This window comes from Parambassis ranga, chromosome 16 (genome assembly GCF_900634625.1).
Source record: "Parambassis ranga chromosome 16, fParRan2.1, whole genome shotgun sequence".
NCBI classification, from domain to species: domain Eukaryota; kingdom Metazoa; phylum Chordata; class Actinopteri; family Ambassidae; genus Parambassis; species Parambassis ranga.
The window spans coordinates 16,757,226-16,771,749 of NC_041036.1; the positions used below are offsets into that span (position 1 = coordinate 16,757,226).

General features: G+C 40.4%; 1 protein-coding gene across 1 annotated transcript; it reads left to right on the top strand.

Moving 5' to 3' along the window:
• Positions 1 to 1,863: 1,863 nt before the first annotated feature.
• Positions 1,864 to 13,666, top strand: csf3r (colony stimulating factor 3 receptor). The gene is made up of 17 exons (XM_028426330.1): positions 1,864 to 1,996; positions 5,616 to 5,726; positions 6,428 to 6,502; positions 6,661 to 6,957; positions 7,704 to 7,836; positions 7,930 to 8,096; positions 8,421 to 8,590; positions 8,682 to 8,823; positions 9,113 to 9,195; positions 9,330 to 9,537; positions 9,622 to 9,810; positions 9,999 to 10,100; positions 10,313 to 10,459; positions 10,530 to 10,670; positions 10,766 to 10,859; positions 12,705 to 12,783; positions 12,897 to 13,666. The coding sequence occupies exons 3-17, from the start codon at positions 6,439 to 6,441 to the stop codon at positions 13,371 to 13,373; spliced, it is 2,493 nt and encodes an 830-aa protein (XP_028282131.1). The 5' UTR covers positions 1,864 to 1,996; positions 5,616 to 5,726; positions 6,428 to 6,438; the 3' UTR covers positions 13,374 to 13,666.
• The last annotated feature ends 858 nt before the right edge of the window (positions 13,667 to 14,524 follow it).

The window sequence follows — 14,524 nt, forward strand, 5'->3', positions numbered from 1 at the left end:
AATTACAATAATGGAGGCTAGGAAATAAATATGGTGGCTGGGTGTCCACATACTTTTGCCATGTATTTCAGTTCATGTTCATGTCATGTTTTTTTTCAATATAAGATATTGTCCTTCTTTTTGGTGGATATTATTTATCCAATAATATAGCTATAACTCTTCTTTAACAGGACATGCAAGATGTGAAGATCTTAAAAAAGGATATGAACCACTGGTTGTGGTCACTGATTGGAAATAAATTCACATTAGATTATTTTGGGAAAAGAAAAACGATATTTTTTGTGTGGCTTAAAACAGCATTTTTATATATTTACATTGTTTATTGACTTTTACTGTAGGGTAGTATCTCATTTTGGATTGCACTCATGGTTAGCAGAAGCTTTACTGCGTAATTGTGTTTAACAATAGTAATTCTCTGTACAGCAACACATAGATATGAGATGATATTTTCAGCAGTGACTAATTTGGGGTTAGTCACATCTCTAATATGAATAGGAATCTAAAGAGGAGACAGCATTCTATTAAGTACAGTACAAGAACCATAATCAAACATAGCAAAGCTTCATCGCTTCAACTTAGCTTCAGGGCCCTCAGCTAATTTTACTGCTCATTGAAACGTAGCATGTTATACCCAGTGGATGGAGAACGCTTCGTTCATTATTGCTGATTAGGAAAAAAAGATCAAGCAAAATATGTCAACTCATGATAACCAGTTAATGTATTTTTAATTAGTGCCTGATTTTCTTTTCTCCCCTTTATTTCTCTTCAAAAAAACCTACCGCTGCGTGCGTTTAATTCCTCCTCCAGCAGCCTCTTGATTAACAGTTAGCTTCCATTATGTGTCTGAGGGCAGTGGAGTGACCGAGCAGGGATCCCACAGTTAGATTAAAAGTTGAGTGGGTGAACTCACTGGCTCGTCTCGTGCGCCATTTCAAATGAGGCCTCACCACAGAATCATTTTACCATTTAATAAGCTCGTAAACGTGATATGGCGACTAGTTTCAAGTGCCCTTGGGGGGGTCAAGGCACAGTTTACAATCCCATTTAAGAGCCCGTTCTATTACCATGCTGACAAAGGCTTTGTCAGGCTCACAGAAGGAGATGACTGCATTTTGAAGCAGCCTGTGTGATACAGCAGATCTGATCCTGCAAAGGTCATCCTCTACACAGAGAGGTCAGGCTGAACCAGAATTATCTCATTCTTATTGCAAGAAGGCTCCCTGGAGTCATATTGCAGGGCATTAGCTGCCATGTTAACACCTTACAGGGACACAGCATTGAAAGAGATAGACATTCTTCAAGCAGCAAAGCCAGAACTCACCTGTTTAAATATAAACCTGCCTAAAACAGTTAGCCACTCTAATGCATCTATAAGTTCTTCTTCATTTGTGCTATATTTACATGAGAGTTGAGTTATCCTATTGATGATTACAATGCAATATGAGTAAACAAAAACATTACCCATTTAATGGAAAGCCAAAAAAAAAGACATGAATTCAATTTATAAATTCTTTATTCAGGAAATGCAAGTTTCAGTTTGAGCTTAAATTTAAAATGATTTTTCTTAAACTGAAATGTCTTGTGAAAAGTGATGTATAAACCGATATTATTGCTAAATGAATAAACGCTGCAGTCTCTCTTTCCATACAGCACAGAGAGACGCTGCTATGCTGTGAAGGAAATATATTGTGACAGAATATTTGCATCAGTTAAACATGTATAGTTTGATTTTTCAAACAAGCTGTGAATTTAAACACCCCACTTTACCTTCCCATAACAGGGCCCCATTAGTCATGTGTTTCTTCCTGGAAAATAGTGAAGTTTCACAAATTCAAAACAAGGATGTTGCTGCTTGACTAACATGCAGACACACACACAGGCACGCACACACACATGTCCTCCAATCTGAGCTGCTTTGAGCCTCACTGTTTCATCTGGTGCTATCAGGGCTGATGAGAGCCTCTTGTCTTTCTGGGTCTGCTGCAGCTGCTGTGTGGTGAGTGGCAAGCCTCTCTGATGGCTCTCCTTTATCTTCACATCAAGCAATTTGCTGCTCTTTTCATTTTGATACTTGTTGCCAAATTGAAAAGGAAAACTTCACAAAACTTGTTATGGAATGACACAGGTTCAAGCTGGGCAGCAGAATGTCCTCATCCAAGTTACGGACCATTTAAAACACAGGCTTAAACTGATTTTCTGGCCACTTTGTGTAGCACTTGTGCCATTTAAAATCCTTTAATGCTTAAAAACGACAGGGTATTTTACATACATGAAACACTGCGGCTACAGAGGCTCTTCAAATGGGATTAACAGAGCAAAACTGCAATAGGACAATCCTTTTAAAGTAAAAGTTTGTGAAGCTTAATGTTCATTTTTTCCTAAAACTTTATGATGAAAACAACTGAATATTGCATTTAGTTTTACAGTAATATGCTGTCATTGTGATATTCTTCAAGTCAGAGTGTCATTGTGGAAGAAGTTTTAGCCTTTAACACACAGAAAACACATTTATTTTCATAGTCTTTGTTCCAAAAGAGGATGTGAAATAGATTTCTTTCTTCCTTATTCGATTTTGGGATTTTTTAGAAGTGCTGACACAAAAAGGTCACAATGTCTGAACTTGAGGAATCTGTGTTTTATTATTCATATACCGGTAAGTAAAATACTCAAATTTTTAACTAGTGTGAGAAATAAGCCCAAAAAAGGGGAACAGGGGCGAGTATGTCATTGCACTCAGTGTAAAGGATATTGCCAAATCCTGAAAGTGGCTGTTTTGTAACCCATAACAGCAACGGGAAAGGAAATGTACAGCGGCAATAGCAAAACAGTAACATGACTCACAGAGGCACACACGCATGAAACATGAATCCAGCTATATGTTTGGAACGTGGCCTGGCCAAACATAAAGGACAGCCAGACTTAATTTTTTATGCTGTTATTTTAAGAACGTCTCATCAGGTTTGTTGACAAAATATATTCCAAGTTTAATACACCGCTCTCTCCTCCCTCCCTCCCTGCCTCTTTCTCGCAATTGCCTTTTGTCAGAGCCACAGGCAATTACCTATTAGTGGTAAGCAGAAACTCTAAAAAGGACAGGGAGGGAAAATGGAAGCCTTTTTGCATGCTGCTGATAAGAAACAGGGAGAAATTCCATTTTTCTCATTGCAGACTTCACCAAATAGTGGCTTATTGTAGGCAGAGGGGCGAGATCTGCCTGGCACAAATTATACAAATTTCAGATTAATACTTCCTCATTTATTGGCTTGTTGTGGTTTTAACAGTCAAAAAAAATCAAGATGTTCTTGAGAAATACTTCAAAGAGATATGATCAGTTTCATTTGTGTCTTCAGCCTAAAGAATGCACCTAAATGCGGATGTTTGCAGCATGTGTGAGTGTGAGAACCAGTGGACTTCACATCCTTCAGTTTATCAGCAGAATCAGACAGTCAGACCAACCGCGGGAAGTTTCTCAATGCAGTGGTCTCACTTACAGAACGTGTGTGCGTGTGTGTGTGATGTATCTCGGATGGAGAAATCAATAAGGGTCATCTGCCATGCTGTCAGATAACACAGCAGATCGTTCCTCCCTGTTGTATTTAATGATTATACATTTAGCATTTGATGATGTTATCAGTTAAAATTATAGGTGGCACTAAATGATGAACCACAGACATTATTCACTGTAGTGAAATAGACAGATTAATATTAATTCTTACTGTGTCTCACTAAGTGGCCAGTGCCAGTACTCACTTTATTACATATTGGCATGTTCTTAATTTATTCAATAAAGGTAACAATCAATTCAATTATTAGTTTCAATTAGTTCTTCTGTTTCTCTTTATTAATATTCTGCATGTTTTTTGGCACTTTTTCGACTCCTGCATTTTGTGCCCTTAAAATAATTTTTGATTTGATCGACACAAATGCTTGTATTTTTCTCTTTTCAAATATTTTTAATTTTTAAATTATACTATTATCAAACTATAATACTATATACTAATATACATTTCCAGCCTATTGAAATGAATGGAGAGTTTTCTCCAAACTCCTTCAACTTTGACTACTTTGTCATGCTATAAGCTACAGAAACCATTAAACTATCTTTGTGTTTAGCTAGTTGACTACATTTAAACTTGATAAAACTGTGGCAATGGTAAAAATAGTAAAATTGTATTTATTTATCTTATTTAATTTTTTGTTTAGGTGGGGACTTGCTGGTCGGCGGGGGTAGAAGTGATGTAAGGAGGAAAAAGGGTTAAGAGCTCAGGGAGAAGGGGGTAGAAACGAGGGAAGGTGGCAGTAGGTGGGGAGTAGAAAGCTTGAGGGTGTGGGGGAGAAGTAATTAAGGGAGTAGTCAGGGTGAGGAGGGTAAAAAAGGGGTAAGAGGCCGGGCTGGTGAGAGGAGAATGGATTGTTTGTTTTATGAAGGGCATAACAGTCTCATCAAGGTGGGGATGCTTAACACTCTTCCAAAAGGCTCAGAAACCTTTTCTTCAGAGCCTTCTTCTTGGTTTTTTTTTGTTGCCGTCCTCCAGCTGCTGCTTCACGGTGGTGAGTCTGTCCAACAGCTTATCTTCAGTTTCTAGCATCTGCTTCAACTGATTTACCTCTTGTATTAATGCAGCATTTTGTTTCTCCAGTGCAGACATTCTGTCTGTTTTGTCAGGGAAGATCTGGTGAAACTCCATCTCAGATATTTAAAGTACACCACCTCGGGTCTTATCAGCAGCATGGACATTGTTAACATTTAGTAGTTGGAGAATCAGATGTTGTTCCATAAGGTGTGGTTTGGGAACAGTAGATGAAGGATTGCAGGTGATGACAGGAATTTCTGGTCCTGCAGCAGGAGCACAGCAGGAGCCTGAGGGAGCACATGGCAGCAAAGTTTGGTTTTGGTTTGAGATCCATCAGCTTAGGCGGTGTTAATGGGTTCACTTTGCACATGGCACCATAATTTGGTTTTGCGGTTCAGGACTATCAGTATTGGAAGTGCGGAAGGGTCATTCTTGGGTTTGACAGCAGGTCTTCGGGGTCCCCTTGCAGGTGTTGTTGCAGAGGTCACGGTGAGAGGTGCTGCTGGACCCTCAGAATAACTGTGGCAGAGGACTTGTTTTTTTGGGGGTACATTTTGAAAAGATGCGTTTTTATCACAAATTTGGCTTTGTGTGTTGATAATGATGAGTGCTCTTGAAGACAGTTTTCTGTAGACAGGACTGATCTGTACTTGTTTGAGGTTCGGTCTGAGGGTAGACTGGACGAATGTACTTGCATGTGTAGAGACAGGATACATATGCTGTTCTCTAGTTATTAGTAAAATATGATGATATATGGTGATACAGTAGTGTGTGAGGAAACTTTTCCTATTTAATGAGAATGATAATCAACTAATATTTTGTAAAATGTCTTAAGGTCACATGTATATGTGTGACATTACATGACATGCTGCTTCAAAAGTGCTAAACCATCTGAATCTAGTCATGTTTTTATGTAAATGTATGCTTTTAATTACTTAAACCCCTGCTGTATAATGGTCACTTTGCATCCATTTGTTTTCTTTGATTCCCTCATTATCTTACTGTTAATTAATTTACTGTCCTGTCTGTTTTAACATACAGCACAGAGAGACGCTGCCATGCTGTGAAGACATGTCTGGGTCCTGTTTTCTGTGCTTTTATGAGCCAGCCACCAGATTTCTGTGAATTGTAACGCTCCGTGTTTATGTAAAAGTGAGTATTTGAAGAAAACATTGTCTTCAGATTCAAATTTATTTCATGTCCCGTCACACCTGTGATTTTAATGTGAGGTCCCAAATGATTCTCCAATTGAAAAACCACAGATTGTTGACTTTACATCAGAAGTACAATATGTCAGAGAATTGCTTCCATCTGCTTTGCCTACCAGCTTGCATCTTCTGCTTATTATCCATGACCAATCAAGTATGGAGCACATGCCCAACATGGCTAGTTACCATCTAACAACTGGCAATTACAATTTTCCCGACTCTTTGGAGGAGACTTGTCCTTCTAATTGAACAGCCATCATTCATTCTTTCTACAAAAAAAGGAGATTTTCATCAGGGACTTTATATGCTATGTGTATGTAAATGTTTTTTTATTATTCCTGACTGCATCATGTGTCAGGATTAATTCAATGTGTCTACAAACACAGACAGGACTGTACATTTCTCACCAGTAGAGCTCTGGGAAGCAGAAATGCATGCTGGTTACTGTGAACTATTCTGCATTATGGCGATCATTTATAACACCAGCTGTCCTCTGAAGTGACAGACATTATTACTCAGATTTCCTCCCTCACACCATGCAGCTTGTATAGCTCTTAAAAGGGGACAGCAATTCAAATATTGTGTTGATAGAGTGTGAGAGTTTGTCATTTAAGAATAATGCATTTCACTTTGGCTGCCTAACAGGTTCTGCCGTCATGATATCCACATGGGTGTCAGTGATTGTCATGCTGGTAGTGTTTGTGAATGGAGCAAGGAATGGTGAGTGTTGCTCTCCAAAGGAAAACAAGCAAATCTAAATGGAAATGCCTAACCAGTAGTTACGGAGACAATCCTGATTACATCTTCTCCTCTTCCCCGTCGGCATTCAAAATTAAGATCTTCTTCAACATCTCTCATTTAAATTCTCATTTTTGTAGAGGATGGCATACAGCCGTGCGCAAAGGTCCACACATCCAGCACTGTGGTGCCTTTGGGATCACCTGTCTCGGCCACATGTGTCATCAGAGAGGACTGCCCTCTGGTCTCCGGACAGGCTCTGCAGATAGAGTGGCGCCTTGGTGAACGCTTTATTCCCAGCAGCCCCGTGGCCAACGAGAGCAGCAGGGTTTCTCAGACTGTTATATCAAGCTTCAATCACACCAGGGCGGTGCTCACTTGCTGCATCCGGGCGTCTCCTCCTCAAGTAGTCGCAGGAGTGGAGATCAGAGCTGGATGTAAGAAAGATTTTTCGCAGAAATATTTATTTTGATTTTTTGATGTAGCTCTAGTTAAACATAGAATAAATGCAAAAAGCAAAAACTTTTTAATTGATTTAAAAGTATTAACTTTTAAGACAACCAATCTAGGAGATCTGACAGTGATCTAATGACAGATATGTGTTTTAAAAAGTAAAAGACTGTGTCAGGAAGTGAAGTCATCCCATCAAAAAGAAGCTGCACTTTTCACATAATGACTCATTATAAACTTTTTAATTAGCAGATTTTGCTTTGTAGTAGATTTTGCAGCAGTCTCCTGACAGGTAGACACAAAATAATCACCTCTGAAAGTATTTCTGTTTTGGTAATTGAAAACTGTCCTGAGTGCAGTCATCCATGGATGTGAATTTAAAGCTTTGCTCTCCGTTGCTCTCCAACATCTGCAAGAAAAAGAAGGAGACTTTTTGATTTCAATCATAAATGTGGAAGGCATCTATGTTTAAAATATGGTTTTCTAAAATGTTCTGGTCTACAATGGGCTACTCCTCAAATTTTCACACATCCAAATATTCCAATTCCAGTCATACACAATGCACAGATGCTGTTGCAGTGTTGGTTTTGTTTCATCATAGATCCCTGTAGTCTGAAAGAAGCTCAGCTGTGTGTGTGTGTGTGTGTGTGTGTGTGTGTGTGTGCAAGCAGTGACTCTTCTTTAACAGCTCTATTATATATAACTGTCTTCACCTTTTTATTATTACTCTCAGATCCACCAGAAGCACCACAAAACCTCAGCTGTCAGACAAACCTCAGCATCCCTAACACCCTGACCTGTAGCTGGGACCCTGGGCAGCAGGAGACCCACCTGCTCACCAAGTACACCCTTCACACTGAGATATGGTAAACACTCTGCTCCCTGTGAAACAGTTGCGAGAAAGCATCATGTGGTTGCACAACTGAGTTTCCCACACCATGATGATTTCATCATTTCAGGGATTTGAGCAAGAACCACACTTATGAACTGCCACCAGGAGTCCACCGATATGTCATCCCTCGCACTGACTTCGCTCTGTTCTCTGAAATGAAGATATATGTGAAGGCTGTGAATGGCCTTGGAGAGGTGACTTCAGCACCTGTTGTTTTGGAACCAGTTAGTGCAGGTGAGAAACAAGAACATATTTCTGTGGACAAGCATCTCACAAGAATGTTTTTCAGACAAAAAAATGACTCGTTAAATGTGTGATTAGGTAAGAAGGGATGTCTTTTGCAGCATTGTATTTGTATGGCGAAATTACTTAGTACATACTGGGCCTGTTTTCCATCTGGATAGTGGTGGAAGATGCTTTTTGGGACCATGGAAAATGATCTTATGGGTTAATGTGTCTCAGATCTACTGAGAGTGCATTAACTAGACAGTCTAAAGTAGCTAGAGAAACATCTAAATTCCTTGAACTCCTGCTCTCTCTCCTGTCTTTTTATTTCAGCTAAGTTTGACCCACCTGAGATTCGGAAGGTTGAAATCGTGCCCAAAAAGTACAGCTGCCTGAGGCTGAGCTGGAACTTGTCCCAGCACCAGGTCTGGATGCATAGCTACCGTTTGAACCTGGAAATCCAGCTTAAGACTGCCGACAGCAGCCAATGGAATGAACAACCAGTGAGTTCAAATCAATCCACCCTTAATAAAGCTTAACATTTGATACAAGCATTTATGTCTCAATGTAAGAGTGACATTTTTGTGTGTTCAGATCCTTGTCACTCGTGTCAGACCTGTGGACCAGTGTCGTCTCCTTCATGGGACTCAGTATTTTGCCCGCATCAGAGTCAGATACCAGAAGAGTCCCTGGAGCGAGTGGAGCAGCAGCCGGTCTGGGGTCACCTTGGAGAGTGGTACGGCTCAGATCAATCCACAATGACACATCAGTCACTGTAACTTTTTTTCCAATCTATTGCTTTCTCTTCCATCTTCTGGTCTTTTCAATATATGCTAATGTCATGTGCTGGGTCTCCCATTGCTTTGCACTGTAGCGCCGGCTGAATTGATGTATTGAGTGTTGTCGCACACTCTGGCAGTGAATCCATAGACCTGTCTTTTATAGAAAAAGTTTTACTTTCTAAAGAGTGAGGAGTGCATGCGTTTGACAAGCTGCCATGCTGACAGCCGTCTCTTTCTTCTCAGCTCCCACTGGACGCCTCGACTCATGGATGAAGGTATCGAGGGATCACATGCCCAAACAACTCAACATACACTTGTTTTGGAAGGTACAAACATCACGAATGTTGCTTGACACCTGTCAAAAAGCTGATGCGTTATCTCTCATAGTTCTGCTGGAGTGTGTGTGCGGTCTGCTTTTAAAATATTTTCTCACTTTTTTTTCTTTTTTTTTTACTTTTAGCCATCAAAACAATTCCGCGCCAACAGCCAAAATGTGTCATATGTCGTCTCAGTGCAAAAACTGCCAGGTGAAAAGGGGAAGGTGTGCTCTACAAGGGGGAATTACTGTACCTTCCAGCTTCCTGGGAGAGCAAAGAAAGTGTATCTGAGTGCTGTGAATGCAGCAGGGAGATCGCCCCCCACTGAAATTCGGATTTACCAACCCAAAGGTAACTGACATCTTTAAAAAAAAAAAAGAAGAAGTTTGACCTGGTTTAGGAAATGGTCTAACAACATGCTTTTTGTGTCTGCAGCGCTTGCTGCTGTATTCGATGTCACAGCTGTTCCTCAGGATGACATATCATTTCTGGTCCAGTGGAAAAGGGGGGCTCCTTCAGGTCTCACTGGCTATGTGGTGGAATGGAAACCTTTGTTAGCAACAGACAACTCCCACATTCAGTTTGAAACTGCTGATAAAAACCAGTCTGGTCTTATAATAACAGGTATGTTTTATAGCATGCTTCAGGACGCACACGCTGCTTATATGACTTATCGTTTGTTTGGTTTTCCTAATCGCACAATCATCCTTTACAGCAAGAATTCAAACAACTTCTCTCGTGCAAGATCTTCTTTTTTTCACAACCTGCCTGTGGAGCTTGATCCACTCTAACCTCTTCTCTCTCATCAATAGGCGGCTTTGAGCCCTACAAGCCCTATGGGATCTCTGTATATCCCAGGTTTAAGGATGGGGTAGGCCCTCCTCAGACTGTTAATGCGTACTTGAGACAAAAGGGTAAGTCACCAAAGACACAAGGAGGATCACACAAAGAGCAAGCAGAGGTGTGAGAGTCTGACGTCTGCAGCTTTTGAAGTTGGCACACGAGTTAAAAAATGCATTGTGCAGTCTCTGAGCTGATGTGTGATGAAATGATGCCCTCTTGTGGACAGAATTAATCAATCTGTTTTTGCTCAAAGCATGAACATATAACTGTTTTCTTTTTAAAGCACCGTCCATGGTTCCAAAACTACGATTTAAAAAAAAATGGAAGTCACATTCTGAGCTCACCTGGGATGAAATACCATTAGAGCAAAGGAACGGAATCATTCAGAGCTACAAAATCTTCTACTGGGATCAGAAGGGACCCATTCACAGTACGTTCAAGACTCTGACTTTAGTCTTGTAAATCATTTTTTAATGTTTTATGTTTGACTTTTCTTTAAGTTGTGAATGCAGACCCAGAAGAGACAAAGGTGACCCTGAAAGACCTTAACACCAAGTCTCCGTATGAAGCTTTCATGATGGTTAGCACGTTGGGTGGGAGCACCAACGGGTCAACAATTCAGTTTGAATATGAGCCCATCGGTTGGTATCATAATCTCACACTGTGTGTTAAACCACAGATGAACAGAATGTGTTTCTTGATATCAGACTCTTGACACTCTCTCTTTGTTCCTCAGATGCAGTCAGTGTTGTGATGATTTTAACTGCATCTGGTGTTGCATTCTCACTGCTGATCATTTTCCTAGTGGGTTGCTCAACTATACGTCAAAGGTAAAAACCATGTTGTCTGGAGTTGTGGTTTCTATTATTACCAGAATATATTTAGGGCCCGAGCACCGAATGGTGCAAGAGCCCTATTGAAACCCTTAGGATTATTATTTTTTTTTTTTTTTTTTTTTTTTTTTAGGGCCCGAGCACCGAATGGTGCAAGAGCCCTATTGAAACCCTTAGGATTATTATTTTTCATTTTTTTTTTTCCTTCCCCCCCTAAGATCGCATTTTTGGGGGCCTTAACATGCCCAAAAACTCACCAAACTTGGTAGAAAAATTCATTCGCCCGAAAAATTTTGAAATTTGCTGACTTTTAAAATGCACATATAAAAATGGCTCTATAGCGCCCCCAACGCGTAGCCCCTCTGGCCGGTTTGACACAGGATTATGAAAATTGGCACACATATGTATCACCTCAAGACGCACAAAAAAGTCTCTTGGACCCCCCCTCCAAACCCAACAGGAAGTCCGCCATTTGAAGGTTTGTGGCCATTTTTGGCGATGTGTGACCCTGCTGCCAAACTTTTCACGCCTCGCATACTTCATAGAATTGAGCTGAAATTCGCCGTGTCCACTCAGGACACCATAGGGAATAGACGCATTCCAAAACTCTTACAAAAGTCTGACGGTGTGGCCGGAGCGTGGCCTCAAAGTTTGACCATTTCTGAGGACACAGAAAGTCTCTATAACTTCTTCGTTTTCTGTCCGATCTGTACGAAATGTCACATGTATGATCAGAGTCTGACCCTAAACACATCTATACAACAATATTGAGGCTTTGACAGAGCGCCACCTACTGGCTACACAAAATGTTGTGTTTTCATAGGTTTTTCTGCCTGCCCCTGTGGCCTGTTTTGAGTAGGGTCACGAAAATTGGCACACATGTTTATCACCCCAAGACGCACAAAAAAGTCTCTTGGACCCCCCCTCCAAACCCAACAGGAAGTCCGCCATTTTGAAATGTCTGTTAATTTGTGGCGATTTGTGACCCTGCTACAAAACTTTTCACGCCTCGCATACTTCATCCAATCAAGCTGAAAATCACTGTGTCCACTCAGGACACGATACAGAATAGACGCATTCCAAAACTCTTACAAAAGTATTACGGTGTGGTGGGGGTGTGGCCTCAAAGTTGACCATTCGCCATTACAAAGGAACTCCCTGTATTTTTTGCCCTAACACGTAGCCCCGCTGGCCAGTTTGACACAGGATCATGAAAATTAGCACACATGTGTATCACCCCAAGATGCACAAAAAAGTCTCTTGGACCCCCCCTCCAAACCCAACAGGAAGTCCACCATTTTGACTTTTTTTTTGTAATTTTTACCGTTTTCTGACCCTGCTATAAAACTTTTCCTGCCTCGCATACTTCATGCAATTCAGCTGAAATTCACTGTGTCCACTCAGGACACCATAGGGAATAGACGCATTCCAAAACTCTTTCAAAAGTATTACCGTGTGGTGGGGGAGTGGCCTCAAAGTTGACCATTCACCATTACAAAGGAACTCGCTGTGTTTTATGCAGTACTACCCATATACTTTATGCAATGTGGACAAAGTCTTACAGTACTGCCATGGAGCCGAGTCTAAACAGATATATATGCTAATAGGATGATACGGTCATAGCGCCACCTACTGGTAGCAGGAAAGTTTGGTTGTAAACATGTGTTTGTTGTATATCTGTGGAAATGAGAGGAGGAGAGAATAGCACAGGAGAGTATAGGAGACGAGAGCATAGGAGAGAAGACTGCGATGACCCCGCAGATCGCAAGGTGCGCGAGGGCCCGCAATGCTGCTTGCAGCTTTAATTTTTAATATATTTATATTTAATTTTTCTTCTTCAAGGCTGAAGGTCCGTTTTTGGCCAATAGTTCCAGATCCTGCTAACAGCAGTGTTAAAAGATGGACCTCAGAATCAACACAGGTGATGTACAAGCAAGATATTATTTGACATTCTTTCTTGTAGTCAAAGTGCATCTAAAATATACTATACTATATTTTTGATGTAAAATATATATATGATGTTTCGACTTGCAGGACTCCCATCTTTCCTGGGACAATGAGGATCCTATCTACTTGTCCCGCCTCAGCTTCTTGGACCTCCCTACAAAGCTTAGCAAAGAAGAGGATGATCTCTGGTTGAAAAGCGGAGAGGAGACCAGTGACCTGGGAGAGTCCATTTGTGGCTCACCGTTCATCCCTGGATACTGTGGTTCAAACAGCGACTCTGTCCCTTATGCTACGGTGATATTCTCTGGTCCGTGCAGCAGCCCACCACCCACAGAGCCCCATGTCTACCTGCGCTCTGAATCCACACAGCCACTCTTAGAGATGGAGGAATCATTCAGTCCAAAGTGCTACCAGAATATGGCGAGTGATGGGGTGCTGAGGGAGCAGTGTTTTTTTGGATCCTCCCATGACTGCGTACCTGAAGAAGAGGCAGAAACCGTCATCCGTTGGGACGACTTTCCTTTTCTACAAGCATTAGAAATGAATGATACTCAAAATGACTAAAAGTGCTTTGTTTACTATGGAAAGCAGCTGCTTTGCAAGATGTTTATGTAGATCTTAGAGGCTTATTGTGATAAGTTGATCCAGAGGCACACAGAGCTGTAAATGCAAGCCGGGTGTTATGCTGAAATCACAGTGATGTTTAATGATTATGGCCATGCTTTATCTGTACCACGCTTTGTGGATATATCACTATGATGGGGATTTTGTTGTTAAAGATGAATTTTCTCCAATATTTTTATACATATTGAAACCGTTTCTTTGAATAAAATAACAATAAAGGCAAAAACAATGTATTCTGTTGAATCACTCACCTACAACTCACCATACATGTGACTGAAAATAGAGAAGATAGAGCAGTATACTTTTAGAAAAAACTGTGTAGACAAAACAGCCTGGCAATTTATTTTTTTGTATATTTTTTTTTTTTTTTGCCAGAACAAAAACGTTTCTGTCAGTTTCCGATAACAATATGGCTTCACCGGCCATCAGGGCTCTCAAAACGACTGAAAGGCACCTAATGTGCGCTCCTGCAGCTTTCTGGAATAATTATTGTAATGCGACGTAAGAACACTAGGGGGCGGTATACTAACAAGGAAACACTGATGTAGATAGGTAATAAGAAAATAAACTGAAGTGGGCTGTTACTGTTACAAGGTTGTGATCCTGTCGTTATGTTTACTCGTTTATGCTTAGCCTATGTCATTATTATGAGGATTTATGGAGGCTTGAAGCTGATGGTGTAATTGGGATATATATATAAATATTTCAGGTATATTTGGTAAAAAATTTGGTGGCACAGATAGTAGTATATAAAAACCTGTTTTGTTATAATATGCAGGAAATGACATCTACTATTTGTACAAAAAATGTCCCCAGACCTTTGCTTTGGGGTTAAGACAATGCTTTAAGCTATATTGTTGGTATTGTTATTTGTATTTGCACAGGCACCATAACACTTTACGACTGTTCAGGTGAAAAGAGCAGTCTGATCTACTAGACATAAGGCTATTAGAATTTTTGCCACATAAAAATAGAATTTATTTCTGGTAAAAAAAAAAAAGAAATCATTTCTCGTAAAAACCGAAAATATTTCAGGTAAAAACTGATTTATTTTTTACTAATCTAGTTCCGCAAATACGCTTCCGTATATT